At 35.4% G+C, this 25,487-nt stretch overlaps 1 protein-coding gene across 6 annotated transcripts in view; it reads right to left on the reverse strand.

Moving 5' to 3' along the window:
• The window catches only part of TBC1D5 (TBC1 domain family member 5), a 295,713-nt gene that overhangs the window by 90,950 nt on the left and 179,276 nt on the right, over window positions 1-25,487 (reverse strand). For all 6 annotated transcript variants that reach the window (XM_048950415.1, XM_048950416.1, XM_048950417.1 and 3 more), the window contains one exon: window positions 21,243-21,415. In XM_048950415.1, coding sequence (XP_048806372.1) covers window positions 21,243-21,415 — 173 coding nt within the window. The remainder of the gene's footprint in view (window positions 1-21,242; window positions 21,416-25,487) is intronic.

A 25,487-nucleotide genomic window follows, 5' to 3' on the forward strand; every position in this document is an offset into this window, starting at 1 on the left:
GCTCCCAAATACTGTGGGAATTCTTGAAAATAAGCACTTCACACAACGCATGCCTGTTTCTGACTTAAGTGTAAATAATAAATATTATCATTCAGAACTGTAAAATTGCAGATTTCCCCAGTAAAGGAATTTTTCTGGGGAAAACACCAGCAATAACACCTTTCAAACTAAGAGAAAAAGCTTCACCAAGTAACCAGTACAGACTGTATTGAACCTCTATAAACAAGCCATCATGAAGCAAATGCTACAATATACGGGTATAAACATTAAGATCCTTTTATAAGACTAGCAGTTGAAAATGCCACATCTGGATTAACACTGGATGTCTGCGATTAGGAGACAGACACAAAAATCCACAGACCAACCTTCTAGGATTGGAAGATAGCTCCATCTCATTTAGTCCACTTCCCTGTCGTTGTGGCCAATGTGTTATAGGGTTGGTTTTTATTAAGACTGATCCTGTAATGACATTTCTTGTTCTTCTTATGCTTGTCATCACACACGCATAAATCTCACTCCTACAGTAGTTAGCAACCCTCAGATATTCAGTATATAAATCTGATACCATTTCCATCATTTTACTTTTGGTACTTGGGTTGATCTTTCTTGAACAGTTAACCAGAAATGCATAGGCACTTCAGATGAGGTCTTAAAAGTACTTATTACAATGGCATTAACTCTTTTCTATCTTTTCTAGAAATACTGGAAGCCTGATAACATGTCCTTCACGCAGCTAATCAATTTAGTTGCTCCTAGCATGAACTCACTTTCAATCTATTATCAGACACCTGGAAAAGCAAAAACATCACCATTTCTCCTGCTCTATCAACTTGTATTTTACCAGTTACGTCTCATATGGCTGGTGGGCAGGTATCACTAGTATTGCCACCTAGTGGCAGTACATAAATAAAGCGATCAAATTGTTTTTCCGTTTTTCATGTTCAAGCATCTGTAAAAATTCCTCAGACATAGTTTTTTAAACATCAATAAACCATAAATTCTAAGACCTTACAAGAATAATGGAATTGGTCCTTCAAGTCTATTCGAGGAGTGATGGTTGGTAGAATTTGTTTTATGTAAATATCAAAATAAAACACCTTTAAATGTATATTTTGTTATATTTCATTTGATTTTTTATTTCATCTTATTTCATTTTATTCTGCAAATACACTATAGCTGTTTGATATTCACTTAACACTAGTTGCAGCTTTCCTTTAAAACGAATGATTTGGCTCAAAAACAAGAGAAATTCCAAAGGAGATGACTTGGAGTTAAGGACCAGTGAAAACAGTACTTTGTAATAGAAGTTGAATTTTAATCTCAACTACACTATTTTTTATGGAAAATATTTTGTTATGGAAAACATTTATAGTAGGCATCAATTAAAATCTTTTCAATTATAATTTGCTAATTATTGTTATAAAAGTAACCTATATACTGAGGGAATTAAGCAAAAGGGAAAAACAAACACCTACAAACACCATATACATATTTATCAGGAGTAGTCAACATGGTTTCACCAAGGAGAAATCATGACCAACCTCTTAGCATTCTATGATGTCATCACAGACTGGCTAAATGGGGGGGAGAGCAATAGATGTTGTCTACCTTGTCTACAGCAAGGTGTTTTACCCAAGGACAGTGTTCTCCCAACAGTACAATAACCTTTTCAATTATCTCAATTGATTCCACAGAAATGCTGACTTCCCACTTACAGCAATTTCTTAAATGGTCTGCCCCATTTTTGTATGGTGGGCCTTCTATTACCAATATAGTTTCTATCTGAATTAAAACTGTCCACAATTTTCTGGGATTAGTTTTTGTTAGTCATGATTCTTTTTATTCAACATTTCTCTGAACCTGGCTTGTTACCTTCATAAAAATGAGTACAAAAAAACCCACTGCCATTCCATCTTGAAATTACCATTATATCTAAACATTATATATAGCTTTGAAAGTCTCTGTATGGATTTCCCCAATCACTTTTCTAGACGCCTAAACTAATTGCTTTCCCATGTGCAAAACATCTCCACCTGAAAGCAATGGAACTGGCTACACGTATGTATCCATGCACATAGTCCATCTGCCAAAAACATCTCAGGCTTCTTCAAGCCTGGTTCCACAAAGTAAATCCCACCTCTGCTCACACTGATATTCCCTCCCTATTCTCTCCTCTTCTATCCACACAACACCAGCCATCTTGCTCCTCTCTCCTGGTCTCTCAGGAGGACTTGTGTCCCTTCGGCTTCTGCTCTTTGAAAAATTCCCTCCTTCTGAATAGAGGATCTTCATTCTGAATGAAACTGAGTAACAGAGCTCTATCCACAGGTCATTTTCTGGTCTATCTTCTTTTTTTATGTCTTTTGTTTAAATACTTATTGACCACAGTTTTAAAACAGCATAGCAAGATATTTGGTCAGAAAGGCATCACACAACTGAACTCAATCATAGACGATGTTCCTTTAAAATTACGAGTGAGAAAGACTTAGGTGGCCTGAAATATTTACACCAATTCCTGTTAGAAAGAGGCTACTCTGAATGGGAAAGGAAAGCAGAATAACCTTGCTCTTCACAGCTAATCGTATTGCAGACAGCCTTCCTGCAGCCCCCGTTTTCATCAAAACCAACCAAGGTATTTGAACAGCAATTGCCACTGTGGTTTTTTTTAATGACATAGTATCTGTACATCTGAGAAGTCCAGGAAGGGCAGGAATGGAACTGCAGAAAAGAAGTATTCTAAAACAGAAATATTTTGTCCTTCCTAATGTTTGCAATGTTTTGTGTTGCAGACTGCCGATCCGTAGCATTTCACAGGTTCCTTTCTGAGCTTCTTTTTGGCTTTATGAGTTAATCACATCAGGAGAAGTCATTTTAACTCACATGCCTTTAGGAGCAATTATATATTTAAATGATTGAACAAATCAGGAAGGAAACATATCTACTGTAGAATGAAATCCTCTTTTTTTATATGAGTATTACAAGTCGTTTGTAAATAACATGCTCATTTTAGATATGTAAGGAGTTCTGCCATGCCCTGCAAAATAAATTATATTTTATTGGTGCCCGGGTGTTTCATAACTTCTATTTATTTGCTGCAAGAGTGGAGAATTAAGATAGAGTAGTTTATTTCACCAAAAGACTGACAAATGGCTCATTAGACACTTATGGAGCTGAAGCTAATTGTACAATTTTTTGTTGTATTAATTGTCCCTGCCTGCTTAACTGGTTAACACTGGTCATCAACACAGAGCTTTTTCCTTTCAATCTCCAAAAGAGAGGAATTTAAAAATAAACAGAACAGTATTTATTTCCTAATATAAACAAAAATACTATTTGGATTGGAGGAGCATGAGGGAGGAGTAACACAGGATTAATGTGCTGGCTGTTCCCCACTGGGGCCACCAATAACAATCAATCCCAAACAGCAGTCACCTCACATCATCTAACAGCTTGAATCACAGATATTCAAGGATTCTCTCTGTCTCTCTCTCTCTCTTTTTTTTTCTGTGTGTGTTCAGATTAAATATCATTTACATTGCATACTTTTTTTTTATTTCGTCGGAGACATAAGGTCAGAATTGATTGAATATGTACTACCTGCATATAATGATTTCCAGTTTTTTACAATCATGTGCTAATGCTGCACAGTAATGGCCTATGGATGAAGAGACAGATGTACTACCAGTCATTCGCTACACATTTGCATTAACAAATCATCATTTAATTGAAGCCCATCCAACAAGTTTATGCTACTTAAATAAAGTTCCTTTCAATAAAAGATGCCACAATGACACATGGTTGTTAACTGCAAGGTAAATAAAAAGTAGTATTTATTTTCTTGTCACTGGTTCAGGTAAGTATTAAAATGTACACTTATTAATTTGTATTTTGCTCAGAAATAAACCACCTGACATCTAACATGGAAATCCAAGCTAGTACTACTATGAGATGAGATAATTCACTTTTAGAAATAATCGTTTTGAAACACCACAATTTCATGCTTTACAGATTTTTATTTCCCCCCCAAATATATAATAGAACATAGCTTATACAAAGGCTATACATGAGTTGTGTGTTAATACTTTTAGGCGAGCTCTAATAACACAAGCCTCAAACCCTGCAGTTATCAACACGGGCTACAATTTTTTTATGTCTCATTGTTGACTACAAACATTGGCGCCACACTTAGAAATCTAGTTGCCTCCCTCTACAATTTAGATATTACTGCTTTCTTTTTAATACTGCCTAGGGAACAATTCAGGTAGGTTGTGATGCCCCTACATGTTTCAGATGTAGAAAAGCACTATCTATTCATTTCTTCTTTCAGAACGTGTTGCAAAATATTAAAATCTGAGAAGAAAGCATGCCATAAAATGAGGAACCTATAAAACCAATTTTCTCTTCTTCTAGAGATGGTTTAACAGTATTTTCAGAATACCCATTTCAAGGTACATTTTTGCATCTGCAAAGCAGAAGAAAGATATTTTGGTACTGTCTGTTAAAGTGACACACAATACTTTGAAGCTAACATGCCGGGACAAGGAAATATATTTTTAATTGTGTTTTTGGCTTAAATCTACATTTTCTAGAAACTAGAGTCTTTTAGGATGAAAGTTCTATATAAATGAAAGATGGCATTAGTAATAATAGTTGACATCCTGTACTATATCCCTTACATCTAAACATATCATTACAATCCTTTATTTACCTAAATACAAAAATAATCAGTTTTCCCCCTTTTCCTGAATATACACTGAAAATGAAATATTTATTTTTCACACAAAAAAGCATCTTAAGAAAACTAGAAATGCATTCTGCAAGTGGGATAAGTAAGTATTTTTCTAACCAGAGAAAACAGTCTTTCAAGGTGTACAGATAGCTTTTTCTTCCCTATAGGACTGTTGGGATTAGAGGAGACAGGGGAGTCTCCAAGTTGACCTTCTTTTATTGTTATTGATGATTGGATAGAAAAAATTTCACCGTACTAAGATTTGAATTACAATGTGGAATTCAGAAATATGTCTTAAACACATTGCAGCATTCAACAAGAGATGAAAACTAAGATTTATTTTCTTAGACAAAAATTACTGTTTAAAAGCTACAAAATGCAAAATGTAATACAGTACGAAATAAACAGACGTACAAAAGCCCTACTGTGATTTGCCTGCATGCTCTTGAAGCTTTTTTTATATGCTAACTCAGAACAGTAATTACAGATCTTGCAAGTTGACTTCTGTTTTTCAGAACTACGAGATGTACGTAAAACATGCCTTTTCATTGAAACGATTACCATTAATCAAAACACTGAAAGCTAATACTACTCAAGTCCAACCTACTGCTGTGCCCGGCAATATATCAAACTGTCTGTTGTCAAACACACTAAACAAACTTAAACAGACTGTTTTCAGAACAAATAAGAGAAAACATGTTTGCTAAGTATTTTTTAGTCAAATCACAACTGCAGTAATTCATTCTACTGCTGGATTTTAAGTTGAAGCAGTCAGTCACAGCCTCAGACACATCTGTATTTGATCAGAGAAGTACCTCACTGAGAATTATAAATGAGTTACCTACAAATGACTAGTATAACCTCTAATTTTTTTTTAAGGATTAATATCCATGTACTCAAGTTAGTTTCTTTTGTCTCCCTCCCCGTGTTCACCTATGAGATTCTGAGCCTAAAAGAAAGAAAGAAATAAAACTGCCTAGTACTTTTCATTTTACTGTTCTAGGAGCACTTACATCTTTAACAAGTTTAATAAGAGCACATTTTCTTCCTCATTCATGACTGTTATCTTCATAACAAAGAAGCTGCTACATTAGAATTTGTTCATACATTAGCAAAAGCCTACCTCCAGCAAGTCAAATTGATATTAAATGTATCTCCATCCACTCTGCCACATTATAGTCAACAAAAAATAGATATCCTCACACTTCTTACTGCACCTCCCCTGCCCTACCTAAGAGCTACAACTATTTGCTTAATAAAGAAAGATAACATTTGGTATCTGACAGAAAAAAACTGTTTAACAGTGAAGTCAGTCCTTTTTGCAATTGGTAAGCAATGGAGAAATTAAAGTTTTATACAAAAGAAGAGATACAGAAGGACAGGGATATTGTAGTTTAACAAACAGATCAGGCCTTTATTACCAGAAAGCTCCATTATGGATTTGTGAGCTTTGTAAGCCGAGCTCCCCCAAGTGTAATTAAATTTTTATTTATAATGTGTTTGTGACTGTTAACTTCGTGTTGCCTCTGCTAGTCCCCCCTCAACCCAGTGAGAAATTGTATTCCACGTTTACTGCTGCAGAAAGCAGCACTTTACTCAGCTTTATAAGAGATGAGAAGTACAAATAAACATACTGTGTATTATTTATACACAAACATCCGTGTACTTAAGCATAGATATATACACATATATACTCCTGCATGCACTTTAAACCAAAACTGAGGACAAAAGAAGCACGTGTCAGTTGAAATTGAACACGTGTGAGCAGGAATCACTTTATTCTATCAAAAGCACTATTTTTCACTTATTTTTGGCATAGAGAGACAGAAAATCTTCAGTAAGACAGGGCAGTGCAGCACCACAAAGCACATTTTATGCTGCAAGCAATGTCTGAGCTTAGTGTAACTGTACCAGGAAAAGGCTCTACACTCCAACAAAGCCAGCATCTACTCTTTATTTTTCTGTTCATTTATGAAGATTTCATGAAAAAGCCCTCCGATTCCAAGAGTATAATTTTATTTTTTATTTTAACTCTATTCACTCCTTTATTCAGGTATTATCCTCCAGTACCAACACTTATATATGTAATAATAAAAAAAAAAAGCTCAATATAAGTAACCACAGGAGGATCTCTTCTCCCCTTGAAAAACTGCAAATAAAGATGTCAGCTATTGAGTATATTTGTGGCATCTCCAGCAGCTGCTGTTAAATACCAGCTGGTCTAGCTGATTAAAATTACCTCCGAGTTGGTATTATAAAGATGCCTGGGCAGCGTTGCTGTATTAATGGATTATTGAGTGAGCGATGAAAACCTTGGCCAGCTGATGCGTTTTATTACAGATAGGCTTTATGATGTGTAATCAGTGTAATTTTTATAACTGGAGGAAACAGGGAAAAAAGGAAGAACCTTCGTTCCCCCCTCACACACACACACACACACACACACACCAAAATCAGTTAAACTACATGTTTATTTTCTTTTCTTCCACTCGAATGTTACCAAGGAGTTAGCTAAAGAAATATATATATATATATATATATATATATATATATATTTTAAAAATAGTATATGCTTTTGTAATGCTTCACCCACACCTGCAAATACACAAAGACTGAAGTAGTATGTGTTTTAGGCTACTCTTTATCTATTTAACATAAATACAACATCCATGTTCAGGTTTAAAATTGGGTATTAATTTCACTCTTTTGACTACCATATGATTGCTGCAACTGGACCTCCAGCATTATTTAATGTCTGAACTACTCTGAAAATGCAACTTATACCCTCCAGATTCAGCAATTCTGACCTTACACGTAGGCCTTCCCCTATATCTCATTTCTCCCTCATTCGTCTCCTTGTCTTGACCCAAATCTTCACTCAATGTGTGAGTAACAGTAACAGAATGGCCCTTGTTGGAAGGGACCTCAAGGATCAAGCCTGACCACAGGCAGGGCCACCAACCTCCCCATTTAATACTGAGCAGGTTGCTCAGGGCCCCATCCAAACTGGCCTTGAACAACTCCAGGATGCCGCAGGGCATCCACAACTTCTCTGGGCAGCCTGTTCCAGCACCTCACCACTCTTGTAGTAAAGGATTCTGATGAGAGCTTGACTTGCTCCCAAACTTCTGTGCCTTTTGTGAAAATCATGTAATTTTTACCAGTTCCAAAATTTAAGAAAAAAATAATCAAATGAATGGGCACTTGGATGATTCAGATGTATCTGTGATTTTTTTTTTTTTTGCACTGTTTCACTTCTGATGCAATTCAGCAGCCAAAGAGCAGTTACCTCTGCCTGAAAGCCATGTATTGAAAGCACCTCAAGAAAAAAAATACTGCACTTTTCTTTCTTGAAATGGACATACAAACGATATCTGAGACTAAAACCAAAGTAAAGCAAATATTCATTTCTCTTTATCAGTAACCTTAACTTTAACCTCTTAACTCTCTCTTAAGGAAACGTAGCACTGCTCTTCTTTTCCCAAATGTGATAATTAATTCCTCTAAAAAGCCCAGGGAAAGTAATTTTCTGTAATGTTCAAACACTCAAAGTTACAAAATCTTTTAGGATCCCATGAAACATTGCTGGGTATTATTAAAGTCCACAGAGATAAATTCTTGGGAGATGCTACTTCTTCATATCCACTGCAACCTCTATGGAGAATTTTTTTTTTTTCCTCAGGGTGGTAGAGGTTATGTGAGGTACTGCAGACATTTAAAACATTTGTTAGAAGAAAGAGCTGCTCTAAGCCTGGCATTTAATAGATCAAAAGATAATTTAGATCAAAGATAACATCAAAAAATAGATCAAAGATAATTCAGTCAACAAGGTTGCAAAGGCAAGGATTTCACAATGGACAAACTTTTTTGATTTGAACATGAACTTTAGAAAGAAGATTTGGTCCATCCAAGAATAAAATCATCTGGGCGTTTTCCTCCTTTCTTTACACCAAGAGAACCTAAACTTTACAGTGCAAATATGCACTTCCAAATCCAACGCCCCCAAATCCAAGTACATAATAAAGATCTATTAGGAGTCTCTTTGGCTGTTCTGAAACACTTCTGTACTGCTGTGATCAGCAGCTGATGTGATACTAGGTGTCTGTAAAAAGGTGTTTCACCAGGCAGGTAGGTTGGGGATGAAAAGGGGTCTCTTTAATCCTTCTGACTTCATCATTTTCTTTCCAGAGAACAAGCGAAATAGATGCAATGATTGGGACAGGTCATGAAAGGATGTGTAAGGTGAAACTACAGCAAGCAGTAAAGCTGCATGTCTTCCGGCAGTGCGCAGTGACAGTTGTAACAGTTCTAAATATCTGAAGTTACATCTGTGCCCAGTACAGACAGCAGAAACCAGAGTTGGTTCAGTAAAGGCACCTGTTGGAGCCAGAGTGGGAAGTCCAACCACATTTTAAACAGTGCATTGAACTGGTTGAAATGGAGGAGTTATGAATGCTATGAATATAAGAGAATTTGAATTATATTGGTGAACTGAACTTTGCAGTAGGTTATTTTTGAAAGAACTTGCATCTAGGTCACAGGTGACTTCTACAAAGGCTTTCATAACATTTTCCTATTTGTACTGTTAGCTTTTTTCTAAACTGTTTAACTCAGGTATCATATCTTTCAAGCCTTAACAGAATGTCTATTGTACCCTTACACTAACAAACCTATGCAGAACACTGTGGAGAGGTGTGAATTTCTGTGCTTATTTCCTCTCCTCAGGCATATTTAATGCACAGCATAGGGAAGTCTCTCTCACAGAGGGCCAAGCAGCAGTGAAGAACAGTGCTATATTACCTATTTGGAAAAAAAACACCTAATTGAAGATGAAGACTTATTTGTAGTTGAGATACAGTGCAGACATGAAATATTTCAAGTTTCCCCCAGAAGACTTAAATCTATGTCAGGCATGGGAATTTACACCAAGACAGCCAACTGGAAACACTGAAGAAGTAAATTATTTCATCCAAGAATGAAAAATTACAGGAACACAATTCTCTAAACACAAAAATTATTACAATATCCTAAACAAATATTTTTAATTTGTTGTAAATATGTATACATTGATTTGCTCAGAATTAATGGTCAATTTAACACGCATGCTAAATTTTACTCAAAACAAGACTCTTAATTCACTTGGGTTAATAAACATAAAATTCTGATAATTACAGATACAATAATGTCATATGAGCACTTTAAACATATGCTATGGGAATTAAATCCTGGCTATTCCTGCCCACTGAGGACCAGTTTTTAATCTTCGATGCATGATATGTAGTAATGGATTTTATGAGTTGACTTTTTTAAATTTGATGATCAGGTTAATGAAATTTATAATGATATTTTTCACACCAAGTTCAAAATAGTAGTTAACTCCTTGGCAGAGGAATTCAGATTGGACATATAATGGATGTACCAGCAACTGCTGGTGTTAAAGGATTAATCATCATTTCAGACTTTTATTAAATTAGATAAAATGGGATAGGCATGAATCAGAGTATATAACAATTAATCACTGGACTTTATTGAGTCTTTTAAAAATCTTATTTGCTCTTGAGTTGATAACTAATCTAGGCCATTCTGTACCAGTTTGACAAACTTCCCAGGTAATGATTGAGACTAGAACATTAGTAACATCATCATTGAGCAACAAAATATTTATTCTCTAGGCAAATAGTTTTTCGGAAGATTTTTGGAAGCAAAAGGAAATACCATCTTGGTTACCCTAAAACCTTACACTTCGGCTCATTCTTTCCTATTGAAATCTTTCACTTTTATTCATTTGCATGTTTTTAAAAATTTAGATAATGGATACACTAATGTGCGCAACTGACCAAATTTTTTAGTACATCCAACTAGCATCTCATGTAAATTGTTACAGCTATTCGCATTGGAATTGCTAGAAAATAAAAATTACTAAACTTTTGAAGTTTATTTATTGATAACCAAGAAACACCCCAGTTAAATTACCATAAACCTCAACATCACAACAACTCCTAATCCAGCTAATAGGAATTAAGGGACATGGAAGATACATAATAAGCATCTGGGGGATATGGAATTTATCCCATGAGTCTAGTAAAGAGCTCATAATTTAAGAGTGCCAAAACCCAAGTGCATCATGAAGGCCTCTCCTCACAAGTGACATTAATTGCATATCCCACAGATGCTTATTACATATTCTATTTATACCTCCAAGAAGAAAAATATTCGTTTAAAGTTTAAAGGTTTAGTACTGCTTAAACACAATGTAACACAGCTGTCTCATGATGTCACAGGGAATATAAAAGACTGCAGCACAGTCATAACGTAAAAAGTAGTTTAGACAGAAGATAAATCAGAGGATGTATTTCAATGGGAAAGTCCCAGAGCTCAGATAAAGTACAGTAAAGCAAGATGTAGTGCTAACTACTTTGGCTGGATTTGTGAATACACTATTAAAAAAGGTTTTTCTGATTATAGTTACTGAAAAAGGAAAATGAAATATTTCAATTAATTTTAAGCAAGTTTTCAATATATTAATCTGTCAAACCGTTAATACTAATACATAGAATTGTTAAGATCACAGAAGCTATTGTTTTTTCATCTGTTCAGTCTATACACATAAATGTGTCCTCATTTATGCTTCTGTGTATAAAGTACCTTGAAATGTTACAAACTGTGGGAATTCTTTTCTTCTGTTGTCCAGTTACTATTGTGATTTTGCTCAGAAGTAAGAGAGACAATGGGCAAAATGGCTTGATTTGAGTTATCCCATATAGGATGTTATTTTGTGTTCTGTTCAATTATAAGCTTAATGGACAACAAATACGATAACAAATTTCTGTTCTTTCTCCCTCTTTTCAGTAACAGCATATCTTGCTTGTGTGGCATTCAAAGATCACTGTAGACAGGTCAGATTTCAAGAAGAAAAATATTTGTACAAAGCTCATCATAGAAAGCACGCTATCATGGTTCTAGTTTCAAATGAAGTGATGAGAAGTAAAGAGAAGCAGATAAATAAAAATTACAGATGCCAGTGTAAGGCCTGTGAAAAGAGACACTCTCTTGTGTACTTTCCTAGGTGGTGTTGGTAATTTCCTGATATTATATAGGATTGCTTCTATGAAGTCTGTGAAGATCTAATGTACAGCTGTCAATACATTCAGTGCTGAATAATAAGGCCTAGGTGCATGCACTGGCTTCATTCCTTATAAACATTACTCTGGAAATTCAAGGAAGGTACCATAAGGAGTTAATATCAAGCTGGAAATGATATTTTAAGAGTATTTTCAGAGGAAGAAAATAGAACAATACCCTTGACTTTTTCTAAAAATTCAAGTATGATTCATTCATCGATCTCAAAATGTGTCTGAAACCAGCTCCTGCTCTTGTTTGTTTTCATTCTTCCATACTGAGCAATTCTATTTTGCAGCGTTGTGTACAGATTTCTTCTTTCTGCAGAAATTTTGGGATTTTCATGCTAAATTTTATAACTCAACCATTTAAGGCCTCATGCTGTCACATTCACTAAGCAACGTGATGAAATACTGTAATGATCTTTATGGTGTTAGTATGGTAACATAATACTATTTTTAGAAATTTTGCCAATCATCATTTCTCATCCTTTACCTAGAGTAGGATTGCAAATTCATATAATATGCAAAAGTTATACAAAATTGTGCTCCCTAATTAATAGCAGTACTCCTGAGCAACCTGTTCCTGTAACCTGTGTTAATGGATTTTATTCTTCAGATATAGCTAGCCTGCTTTAATATTTCATAGGATACTTCTTGCTCAAAAACACATTGGCACATTGGAACCTTAAAAGATACTCAAGGCACGCACGTATTTGGAGCAAGCTTTTTTTTTTTTTTTCTAAATTGCTGAAGCTTCTACAACTAAAGCAAATGTTGGAAAGAGGTTCACAAGTTCACGGAGAACTATTATTGAGTTTGCTCATATTAGAATGTAGTACAGTTTATGGTATTATTTTCCAAGCAGGATCTTTTTAGATTGAATACATTTCCAAAACTGACATATGTTTATCCAGATGAAGAACTCCCAGTAAAATAGGTATGTCAGAGAAGATTCAGAATGGAAAAAAAAAAATCCATGTTATATAGGTTCCATGCAGAATTCATCCCATCTCCCTCACTTTTTTTTTTTTTTTCCCTCCTTTAATTCCCTCACCTCAGCCTGTAACATTTGGTTAGACTGGAGAGAGAAAGAATTGTCCATAGGGATAGAAATCACTGCTCAAGAACTATTCTCAGATCACAGGCAGACAGGATGACTTGATTAGCTGGCAAGCTACTACTTTAGTGGTGAGAAAAAGCAGAAAAAGAGCATTCTTTTTAATTGCTGACATTGTAGAGACATCCCCCCCGGTTATCTGCATTCCACTTAGCAAATGCAGGCTTCTAGAGACAATGCAGACTGGCTGTATTACTACAAAATTATGGTTTATTAATTTTTGATAAGATTTTCATTGTGCTTTCAGGATATAATTTTCCATTAAAACTAAGGATTCAGATGAAAATCATCAAGAGCTTGCATACCAACATGTCCTCCTAGATCAATGGAGATACATTGAAGGCCATGCCTTCCCTGAAGTAGTTATCCCACATCTGTAGGCAGTACCCTACCACTTTTCTCAAATGCAGTTCCGTGTCATTCCTCTCCCCACTCTTCCATGAAAATAAAAAATGGCTTAGTTTGTTCTAACATGGAAGAAAAAGATAACTACTCAAAATGTCTTTTTTTTTTTTTTTTTCTCCAAATGAAATTTATCTCCTGCGCTTCCAGCAGGCCTAGGTCATGCATTAAGTATTTCATGCTCACTTGTTCAAGGATTTTTATTAAAATTCCTCTTATCTGCACCATTCATTTGATCCTAGCTGTTCTTAAAGAACAAAGAATAGTTTTTAAATTTTACAATTTAAAACTGTTGCCAAGTTTTGTCTTCAGCATCTTGCCATTACTGACGATGAGGCTTTTCTCTGCATTCTAGTAGAAATTCATCCTTGTACATCTCCTTTCTCTGTGCATTAGCCTTTAGGTTATCATGACTCTTGAGGATCAGCTTTTATCTTAGAGACTGATGACAACATGATCTTCCCTTCCTGTATGGTGCACATGGAACTATTCATTACTTCATTATCAGCTGTAATAATATGTCTTCACAGGAAAATAAAGGATGTGCTAATATATATATATATATATATGTATGCATGTCCGTTCTAACTTGAATCAGATGGAAAGTTATGAATTAGTCAGAATGAAGCACTGGTAAATCAAACCATAAATTATCCACAGAATGGATTCTATGCAAAATGCTCCAGTTGCTAGCAAATGCTTAATTCCAAACTGCTGCACCAAGTTAACATGGACATGTTAGCTCAATACCATTTCTAGGCATACGCCTGAGGTAATTGTTTCCTGCAACAGCTACTTAACCTCTGTTCCATTACCTTTGAGTAAGATTTGTGTCCTTGAAGGAAACAAAATGATGCACTAAATTAAACAGCACTGATTAACTTGAATTGCTGATGTGATTTAGGTATAAGAAAAGCAAAGGAGAAGTCCATACTCGATACAGGGCACCTTAAATTTCTGCTTTATAGCTATTGACTAGAAAGACAAAGGCAGACTTCCAAACACCTCTATATATTTCTCCCAGTTTCATCACAGGCTTCAGAAGATACTCCATTCAAATCCACTGGTCTGTAAGACTACTTATGTTATACGTGACCAGATTTTTTTATGGCTGTACGGTGAAAGTAAAAATGGAGGCCCTCTTGCTTGCTTCTTTCCCACATAAAGACAGCTCTCTGTGCTTCATACGAGAAGCTCATCACCTGCACCAAGGAACAACATGATGACAAATCTTCATTCTATCCTCACAGCCATCCAGTACTACTCATTATCCTCTTGGCACATAATTAGGTGGCAGGTGAATAAAAGTCCAATGAACACTTTTGACACCTCAGCCAGTCCCTCATTCCGTTTATAGAGTGGGCATTCACATTACGTATATTATATGCTCAAATCTTAAGTCTAAAGTAAATCTACAGTACTACTTGTGAGAATGGGGAAATAGGATATACTATAATCACTATAATTTTCAACCTAATACACAACAAGAATGGAAAAACCAAGTGACACAAAAAAGCAATGATAAAAATATTTCAGTCAACAAATCAGAAAGCTTCCTGGGGAAACTTATCCATCATATTAGAAAACAAAAGATGGGTAGTCACATTTTAAAACAGAGGAAAAGCGACACCCAGAGGTACGGACCATTTGCTTGTTTCTTGAAAGTGAGATATCTACCTTGATACTTCAAGAAATGCCCAAAGTTTACTTGCATAAAGCAGACCCTTTGATATTTAGTAAACCACTGCAACACAACTGAGACATCAACAGATGAAGCAACTCCTGTCTCCATGAAAATATACTGAGACTTCCTAAAATAGCTTCAGATTTATTTTCCTCTGTCACTTTATTTTCAACTTAATTATTGTAAGAAAATGTTTATGTCACCACACAAGATAAAAATCATACTAAAGTCTTCAGACCTCTGTGTCACTTCCCAAAAATTTCATTTAAAAATCCAGTAGACTGTATCTTTTTTTAATTTGTGGAACCGACAGTGGATTGTAACATTTCTTAAAAAAAGATTTACATCTGACATTAAGCCCTTTCAAACATTCTACTGACAGACAGAATAGGACATAAACGACATTAAAATCTTTTTTATATGTAATGCTTCAATTCAAGAAGAAAATATACGAGGGCTGCTTCAGAAGCCTCCTGTTTTATTATGTTGTCCCACAATTTCAGAGGCAAATTTTGGTGGTATGGCAGTAGAGGCTGAACCTTCCTGCAAATATTCCATCACATGTTGTTGCTGTGCAACAGATCATAGAAGAGAGGCACTCTGAGAAAATGGCATTTGACAAGGAAGTACAGATGAAGCAAAAGCGTGTAACCAAATTCCTTGATGAAGGAAAAATGGCGTCAGCTGACATTCCTTGATGCTTGCTGGATGTTTATGGAGACCAAACAGTGGATATGAGCACAGTGAGGTGGTGGGTGGGTGTTTCTGCATTGGTGACAGCAACATGAAAGGCAAGCCACATTCCAGATAGCAATAAAGAATTTTTATGAGCGCAGCATGCAGGCTCATGCCAATTGCTGGCAAAAAATGGATAGTTTATGGTGGTGACTGTTGAAAAAAATACTGCTGTATAGATGAGAATTTGCTTTATTAAGTATTATTATTGTCCTTTTTGTATCTGTTGTAGTTTCCATGGAAATAAACAGGAGGCATTGCTTTTGGAGCGATCTACATAATTACTGGAATTCAACCAGAAATACCAGTAACTGGTACTAATTTCCCCAATTCATTTCACGTAATTCAAATGAGAATTAGTTCTTCATTCATCAAGATTTTGTATTTACTTAGTCTCAGTCATCACTGATACTAAATATTCATTTATTTTAATAGTAGGGCCAGATTTTGGTGGCTGTCTTACTGCAAGCACAGTATATTGAAGTTGGTTACATTGTAATCGCTGTCCAATTAATTGATGACATTGGATTAAAAATCACAGAGAAACTGGAATCGGTTCTGGCCATGCTATATACTATTTCTGTTTCTTTTTATACTTTTTTTCCCCTTTGTGAAATGTCAAAAACAAATCCAGGCATCCTAGATGATCTTCAAAAAGTTGGGTTTTTTTGGTTTTTTTTTTTTTTTTTTGAAAGACTGGCAATTCAACTTTAACTGAAGATCATGAAGATTTTTACTCAATCTGATGAGCTTTTTTTTTTTTTTCCTGGATACAATGAATATGATTTATGGTTCTTTGCTGCTGCTGTTTAAATCCTTTAAATTCTCTCTCCAGAGACCAATACAGTTACAGAAAAGAATACTGCCTCGTACCGTAATGGAATGGGAGAGAAACTAAAACAGGTGGACGCCCCATAGCAGTGCTCACAGCAAAGCAACTAAGAATAGTAATAGTGGAGCAGCACATCTGCTTTGACTTTGCTGTAACATAACCTTTCTAATGCTAGCTTCAAATGTACCTTGTGACTTGGTTTGTAACCTTCTCTTCATTTTTTTTCCCCCCTTTGCTTCATGAGAGTTTTCTTCCTGAGGTATAACTGCACTATCAGCCTTAAGGGCTGAAACTGAATCTCAAAGTGCAGTATGCAGTACGACTATCTGATCATCAGAAAGTAGAGTGGCAGTGGGAGGCAAAGTCATTGGCACTGAATGTTCTGAGAAGGCCTCTTTTGTACTGAGATTAAGCTGTCATGAAATATTTACACTTATTTCTGCAAGTGCTTTTTTGTTAGATGGATGTGTGCTTAAGAGTTTTCTCAACCAGTATACGATCAGCATATAAGCTGCCATCAGAGTTTTGATGCAGAAGCTAGTGAGTTTATGCCATCAGTTAATTTCTGTTCTTAAATAAAGGACTTCATATTTATGCCTTGTCATTACCGTTGCGTGTGTATCATATATATTTACATGAGCTGGTTGTACTTATTGCATGCAGTTCTATATGAATTTCATGTGATGTAATATGAATATAATTCACTTTGAAACTCCCACTACATAAAATAAAGTAGTTATAATGATATTATGAGGGGCTCTCCCAATTGATTAATCTTTTAAATGAAGTCTAAAAGAAATCCTCTACTACAAATTGAGAATGGAGGAAAATGTCTTCATATATCCGTATTTTAGGACTTTTTCAACCTTTGTTTCTGTCTCGCTCTGGGAAGGTGACCTGCTTAATTTGTCACTGCAAACACTGCCCACTGCAGAAGCTGCAGAATGGTGTTGCAATAATTATTTTTTACTTTAACATGAATTAGATGTAAGGGTCAAGGAAATTAACATTAGAATACCATATCATCTAGTACATTAATCTTTTCTAACTCATCTAATTTTGTAATTAAACTAAATATTGAAACTGTCAGCCCTTCAGAGTATCTAATCTTTTTGTTCAATTTCAGCTTTTTTGTTTTTATTTAGAGAAAAGTTTATTATCAGAAAGCGTGTCAGTGAGCTGTTAATGTAATCAATTCAATTTTACTTCCCAACTATTCTTGTACTTTACTTTACAAAGTAGAAAATTAGATGTGATAAGATAATTATTATAGTTTGGTTAGAATGCATGCAATTTGCAGTGATACCAGGCACATTAAACAATGTTATTCTGCAAAACATTATCTTAAGGTCAAAAAACTCCATAGCAAATAAAGAAGACTGAAGAATGATAGGACAAAAGCCTTTATCTGTGTATTGCTGGTTCCATTTTAGCTGATATTAATAGCAGCTGAATAATTATCACTGGGACATGCCGTGGTTGACTGCAAGTGAATTAATCTGCTATCTCACAAAATTTCTACTTAAAAAAAAAAAAAAAAACCTGTCTTAAGGCTACTGCACATAACATCAATGTGCATCACCACAGAACAAAAATATGGCATAGCCAGAGCAATAATACATCTTACTTGACCTACCACAGTTCTCTTTCTGTTCAGCAATGAAATGAGATAGCTAGGTAATGTGAAGTCTGCTCAATACTGCCTTCCAGAAGATAAAGCAATCCACTCTCATAAGCAAGAACTTCACAAAACAGCAAGTATCAGAGAAGTTTCCTTTTCACAGAATCACAGGGCTTGGTAGGAACCTCAAGAGATCATCAAGTCCAACTCCCTTCGAAAGCATGTACCCCACAACAGGTTGCACAGTTAGGCGTTCAGATGGGTCTTATCTCCACAGAAGGAGACTCCACAACATCACCGGACAACCTGCTCCAGTGCTCCATCACCCTTACTGTGTAGAGTTCCTCCACATGTTAGCATGCAATTTCCTATCTTCAAGTTTTAGGCCTTTACTCCTTGTTTGATCTACTACACACCACTGAGAAGAGTCTGGTTTCATCCATTTGCCCCCCACCTCTCTTTAGATATTTATAACCATTTATCAGATCCCCTCTCAGTCTTCTCTTCCCCAGGCTGAATAGACTCAGGCTGTTCAGCCTTTCCACAGAGCTAATGACGCGATGGTTAACAGAGGACCAGCTGATCTAACAAACACTGTAATATGTACTGTACATAAAAATGGCATCACACCTTTGCACCACTGGACAGTAATGATATTTAATGAGTCATACTCCAAGTACAGAAATGTCAGTTAAAACTGCTCTTGTTAGCAAGTGAGCATACTTTCAAGAAGTGGGTAGCTACACTTTATTTTAAAGGAACATTTCTGAACATGGAATTACAGAACAGACTAGGGTACCTGATGTCCTGGCCATGTTGTTTGATAAAGAAATGACTACTTGGGAAAATTAAAGGTTAAAAACCAACTTCATGAAAGTAGAAAGAGTAAGCAAGAATTTCTATCTTACCACAAAAGTTTACAAGAAGATCCAAAGTAGAAATGACTGCATTTTTAAATAAGTAGACTATATAACTTGCTCAGGCTAGGGCAGACTGCCACTAAATGAAAGCCTTTTGTGATGATACTTTCCTCCAGCAGCATATTAATATCTTGTCCTCTATATTAAATCAGAAATCAGAGAAGGATGTGACCTCACTTGCAACCTACTTTCCTTTTTTGCCAACACAGATTTGTTCTTTACAATACTATCAACTTCTGAGAGCATTTCAAAAGCCTGTGTTTAAAATATTCTGATGGTTTTTTCTATTGTTAATTTTGAAATATTATTTTACAGTCTAACAGTTCCCTGTTAGTAAGGTTTTCCTGATAGTCAGCCTGAAGCTCTCTCTCATAATTCCTTCCCTTAACTGTAATTTTCTTTATTCAGATTCAGTTCTATTTATGCCACACCAGACTGCACCGTTCTTCTGCAATTGTAATGTCACGTTTTTGAGCTAAGCCTAATTTTTTTCTTTCAATTATTTCTCACTGAAAGGCAAAATATTAAACTGAACATCCACAGTACAAATTACTTTTGCCCCAAAATATGTTTGCAAATTTCTGAGGTTTATCTTATTTTGTGTGTTTTCATAAGCCTTCAGAAAACAGAGTCACCCTGGCTTTTTTGTTTTCCTAGTTATTTACACCACCCACCTACTCATTGCTATCCCTGAAGTTTATCAGCAATGCCTGCTTTCTCTTCCAGACTAGTAAGCATACTAAAAAACCACAAAATTCCACATTATGCAAAAAAAATGCTTTAATAAGACAAACTGTCCTCTTTGTGCTCTTAATACCTTGAGTTTCTTTAGTTTATTCTTCCTCTCCCTGTAGCCCAGTGATATCAAAACCATTGAGGCGAGTTTTGTAGAATTAAATTTGCCTTCCTATGCTCTTTGCAAGTCTGTGACTAATCTGCAGTTCAACTCTTATCTTGAAGGCACATTATGTCTCAGCAGTATTTCAGTTTATGATAACATCAAATTAGACTTTATTTGTAAGTATTGCAGTTATGTTCTGCAATAAGACTCCTTTTCTCTTCCTTTTCACATTTTCTATCAAGTTGTTAAATGTAATTCACAATTACTTTTGGCAATTCTGTCCTACGTATAAAAGTTTTTGTTTTGTGATTCAAGGCAAAACTTCATGTTAATTTTAAGTCATTGCAAAAAGTTGGAAAAAGTTTACTTTTCTGTCACTGCAACTATAAATACAACTTGCCCCTTAAGGAATGATCAAAATGAATAATCTGTCTATAATTCCAGATTATGAAGGCAAAATTCATTCTCAAAATCACAGTCAACTCACAATACCTCATAGTTCATGCAAGTTGTATGCTTTAGATTCACCTAAATAGCAGCCATGTGTGGTTTGTATGCCACACTGAAAACATACATTGACAAAGCCTCTAAACCTCTAAAGTCACAGCTGACCTTAACCCCCCCCCCCCCCCCCCCCCCACCAAGAATGGGGTCACAGGGTCACACAGGACAAAGCTAGCTGAACAGACCTGAGCCACTTTAATGGAACAAGGACTACCTAAGCTAACTCTGTGTACAGTTTATCATCATTATGTCACAACTTTTAACATCCCCCACAAAACCTGCAATACCAGTATCCAAACCTCCATTACTGCGACAGGGGAAAGTTCACTGACAGTGAGTGAATTGGTAAAAAAAAAAAAATAAAAAATTAAGCAAACTACTCAATGCTGGTAATTTTTGTCCTCCTCCATTCTTTGTCTCCTGTTGCTCTATTACTTCTTACAGGAAAATCACAGGTAGAATATGTGACAATATTCACAACTGAATATATACTTCATAACTGCAACGAGAATCTTTTACAAGTCCCCCAATATAGAACTGCAGGGACTTGATCTGCAGAGGGAACATCACTGTCACAAATACATCTGTGTGGTTTATTCACTGTAATGCTGCCAATTAAATAAGGTCTAAGAGTTAAGTACTTCTTACCCTCATTCCTGTAATTATAAACTTCAGGACAAAATCATCCTTCACAATGAAATAAAACTAGAAGGAATTAAGTGATACAAACACTTACAGTCCGTAGATCTGTGGAGCAATTTCCAGTCGGTTCAGATGCATGTACAGCTCAATATCATGTTTCTTCAGCAGCTGATCCTGAATTTGGTTTACTTTAGTTACAATAGCAATAGACGGGCCTAAGTCCTGTGGCCTTGCAAATGGCATAGGTGTAATCATCACATCTTTCTCCTGCAAGCACAGAAAACAGGAAAAAAGAAAAAAAATTGAACACCCCTTGCTGTTTACCTATGCTACAGAAATTTTTTGACTTAAAATCTCTGGTGTCAAAATAAACTTAAAAATATCAATAGTCTTTTCCAGAAAAAGAGCAATTTCAAGTAACCACATCTGAGGCACCTATTGTGGGTTTCCCTTCCCCAGGCATTTCATTCCCTTGTTCTCCAAGTCAAATCTATGTAAGTGCTTTACTTTCCACATGCTGATAAAGTGTTGACAGCTAGAATAATCAGCTTTAATATAAGCAGTACTTGTCAGACCAAAAAAATACAGATGAATAGTAACTTTGTAGAGAATATATGCTCTCACAGGACAGTAAGCTGCATTCCAAACAGCAAATAACTTATTTTTAAATAACCTTTCTAAACAGGATTTCCTTACTCAGAAAATCATGTGGTTGTACCTCAATGTATAAAAATCTTTAGTAAAAGATCAGAAAATCTTTAAAGCCACAAAGAAATAGAGCAGTAAGATGAACTTAAGGATAAAAATGCAGCTGGCTGGACTCAAAGGTTATGTTAATTATGTCACAATCTGTAAGATGACACACGCAGGTGAAAACAGAAGAAAACTACTGGAGCATAGGCATCCTAAATCAGAAACTCATGGAAAGGAGGATAAGAAACAAAAAAGAATAAATCAGACATTTCAAGAGAAAGATAGGGGAAAGGGAAACGAAGAATTAACCTGTTAGAAGCAATGCTAAAGTTATTAGAAGATATTAGAAAATTAGAAAGAAGATTGGAATAGTAAGAAGATTCCACGAAGATTTTGTTTCAATTTGTAATCATGGCTCTCAGAACTGAAAGCTTCATTTAAAAAATGGTTCTTATTTTTACGTACTTTTGTTCATTGTATTGACAGAGAAGCATTATCAAGGTCAAAGGGTTAATATTTTAAGACAACTTAATTACTGCTATAACTGTTGAAAGACAGCTTCACTTGGTTCAGTTCAGTGAAGAGTACATTATTTCTAACACTTGATAACAAAGAAAGGTGTTTTTTTTTCCTGTTGTATAAACTATCTCCAAGGTTGTTTCCTATGGTATTGTCCCCTTTTCAATCCTCTTCTCTCTCCATCAGCAATTTAAGAGGAAAAAAGAGCAGTATGCATATTTCACAATTACTTATAACATGGTTTAATATTCAAGTGGACACTTAACATCTAATAATCTCTATCAAATAGCTTACAAAAACAGGCTTTTGTTGATCTCCTTTGCTTGAAATTTTTGCTCTTAATTATTCCATTTCTGTACTGCAGAAAATAGAATGTGATGCTGAATGCTGATTTCAGGTAAAATGCTTTTATTTAAGGATCTGATAAATTATAAATTGCATCTTAAAATCTGCATCATTATTGCTTTGCTATGACAATTTCAGCAAAGGGAATGATCTGTCTACTATAATGCAGTGGTTTTGCAATGCTATTGTAGTAGCAAGAGTTATTCAACTCAGGTGTCCTAGCAAATCACATGACCAAAGCTCCCTCACAGTCTGTCAAACAAGGCTCACTGAAATGGGATGGTTTCATTCAAAAACTTTTGTGTTCTGCCAAAGAGAAATTTAAAATAAAACTTCTAGCATCTTAAGGATCAATTGGAAATGCTGTTTATTATTTAAATACTAATGTTCTTTATAGACAAATGTATTTTGTGAAAAGGCATTTCTCCTACCTATTGTTTATTACTAACTTCCTTAATGAGTAAACTCATTAAGGTTATATCACGGTAACAGTTATATCATGGAAAGCATAACAGCTATGTAGAATATGTGAATCATGGATGCAAGTGAAGTAACCATATTTGAATAAATGCTTCAAGAAATACTGAAAGAATGACCTTCACAAAAGAGCAATCTCATATTAAAAGAAGACATTCACCAAATTTAGCACATAAGTAAAAAAAAACATGCAGATGAAGCAACAAGCCTGTGATGATAATTAAATAAATCTGTGACTTGGAAAAAAAAAGATTCCCATTTCCTTTCCTAAGAAGTGAAAAAGTAAGAAGAGTGTTGACTCATGAAAGATAATCGGAAACTAGTGGCACTAGCCACTAAGGAGAAGAGGCCAGCAATACTCTCCTCTGAACACAGACAGAAGCAAAAAATTTTTATAGGCATAAATTCTTATCTAGAAATCTCAACATTAGACTCTTTCAAACTATCAGATGTTTTAAAGCAAGAGTAGGTAGTTGCCTAAATCAGCCTTTACACCATTAGTTGTCTGTGGGTTTATAGCCATCTTTACAAAATTACAAGACAAACTCAAGTGTCAGAAGATTCAGATTACCAAAACTAACGCAAACTTCCTCCTCAGGATGAGTGCCAAAAAGAAGTTACTTGTATCTCACAACATTTGTGCATAATTCAGCACGGACACACTGCTGACTGTGAAAATCAGCACGGTTAAGAGCATCAAATAATATATGCTGCCTTGCCATTTTTAAAATCACAGGGTAAGTAAATGGTGTCCATCAAAATGCAGTTCATCGAAACCACAGAAATTAACTCCATTAACAGAAATCTTCAAAGCATGACAACCTCTGTGGGCAGGAAGATAATAATAATCAATGTACAGACTGTCTGTGCCTCATGATTTGGGGCATGAAGATATCTGGTGAACGACTAGAGTCTGTAAGAGAAGTTTGTTACCTCCTTTCACGCAGTTTGTTTGAAAAAAAAAAAAAAAAAGGTAAATTCAGTCAATTGAAACTGCTAAAAAAAATAATTAAAAAAATAATCACATCAAACATGAAAGACATCGCTCAAACAGAAAGATGCTCAAATGAACTAAGACAACTAATCCATCAAAATGCTTAAGTAGAAATGACTTGCAGTGTCTCTGCCTAAAATTCAGAATCTGTGTGCCCACACTCATACTCACTACTTATTACCATGCCACAAGGGACAAAGCTCTTCTCTTTTTATGAGCTCCTAAGTCTTGGCAAACCTTACACAGGGTTAGCCATCTACTGCTACCTTGAAATAGAAATTATCAATCCCAAAGGAATGCAGTTCACAATAAAAAGACAAAAAGGACAGCTCAGAGATTTGCTATGCTATTAACAAGACAGCATCAGATTCACTTCTGATAGCTTAAATATGGATATCTGTGAAATGCAACTGAAAACTTTAAGTATTAGGAACAGAATCACCAAATCCTGCCACAGAACATTACCTAACAGAACACGTATTGGAATGGCTGGTATCTGATATTAATACAACTTATATACTCATGCATTTAGGAAACAAATGCTACAGTTGTAAAGAGAGGCTAGGACATAGCGCAAGTATAAAACACAGACAGATTTCTCTCATTAACCACTAGGGAATGCCATAGCTGGAGAAGCTCCTCTAATGGCAATTGGGAGTAATGGAACCAACTGTTAGAAGCTATAAAATGTAACACGTATCTCAGAGCACATGCTTTCATTGCTTCATTTGTGAAGATCCAGACTTCATTATGTAGCCAATCCACAGTCATGAATGTAAAAAGAATACGTACAAGAAAGGATTATTAAAGATTATACATGTTTGCAAAGAACAAGAACAAACAACTAGATATTAATCCATGTGCTTTGCATTATTAATTTTTTATGCCATGAAAGAACTAGAAAGGGCAATGTAAACTTTCACCTTCTACCCAGACACTGTAAATCTGTAAGCTGACCTAGTTATTTCCTGGAAGAAAATTCAACCTCAAACTTCACCACATTTGTGACAGAAATTGGAACAAATATGTTTGAATACACTGAATTCTGAAAAGCTATGCACAGAGAAGTGCCTCACAGCTTTATTGTTAGAATAAAAGTGACTATGTAATAAGTTCATAAAATTTGTATCTCATATGCTTTATCTGCAGTTACTGAAAATTATGTAAAACCTAAATCCAAATGGTAATTTATAACTGTAGATAGAGAATAATGAAATCAGAATTGTTTGAGCTGGAAGGGAGCTTTAAAGGTCATCTGGTCCAACTCCCCGGCAACGAACAGGGATGTCAGGGCAGTGGAGAGGTAGGGGG

Source organism: Lagopus muta, chromosome 7, assembly GCF_023343835.1.
Source record: "Lagopus muta isolate bLagMut1 chromosome 7, bLagMut1 primary, whole genome shotgun sequence".
NCBI lineage: Eukaryota > Metazoa > Chordata > Aves > Galliformes > Phasianidae > Lagopus > Lagopus muta.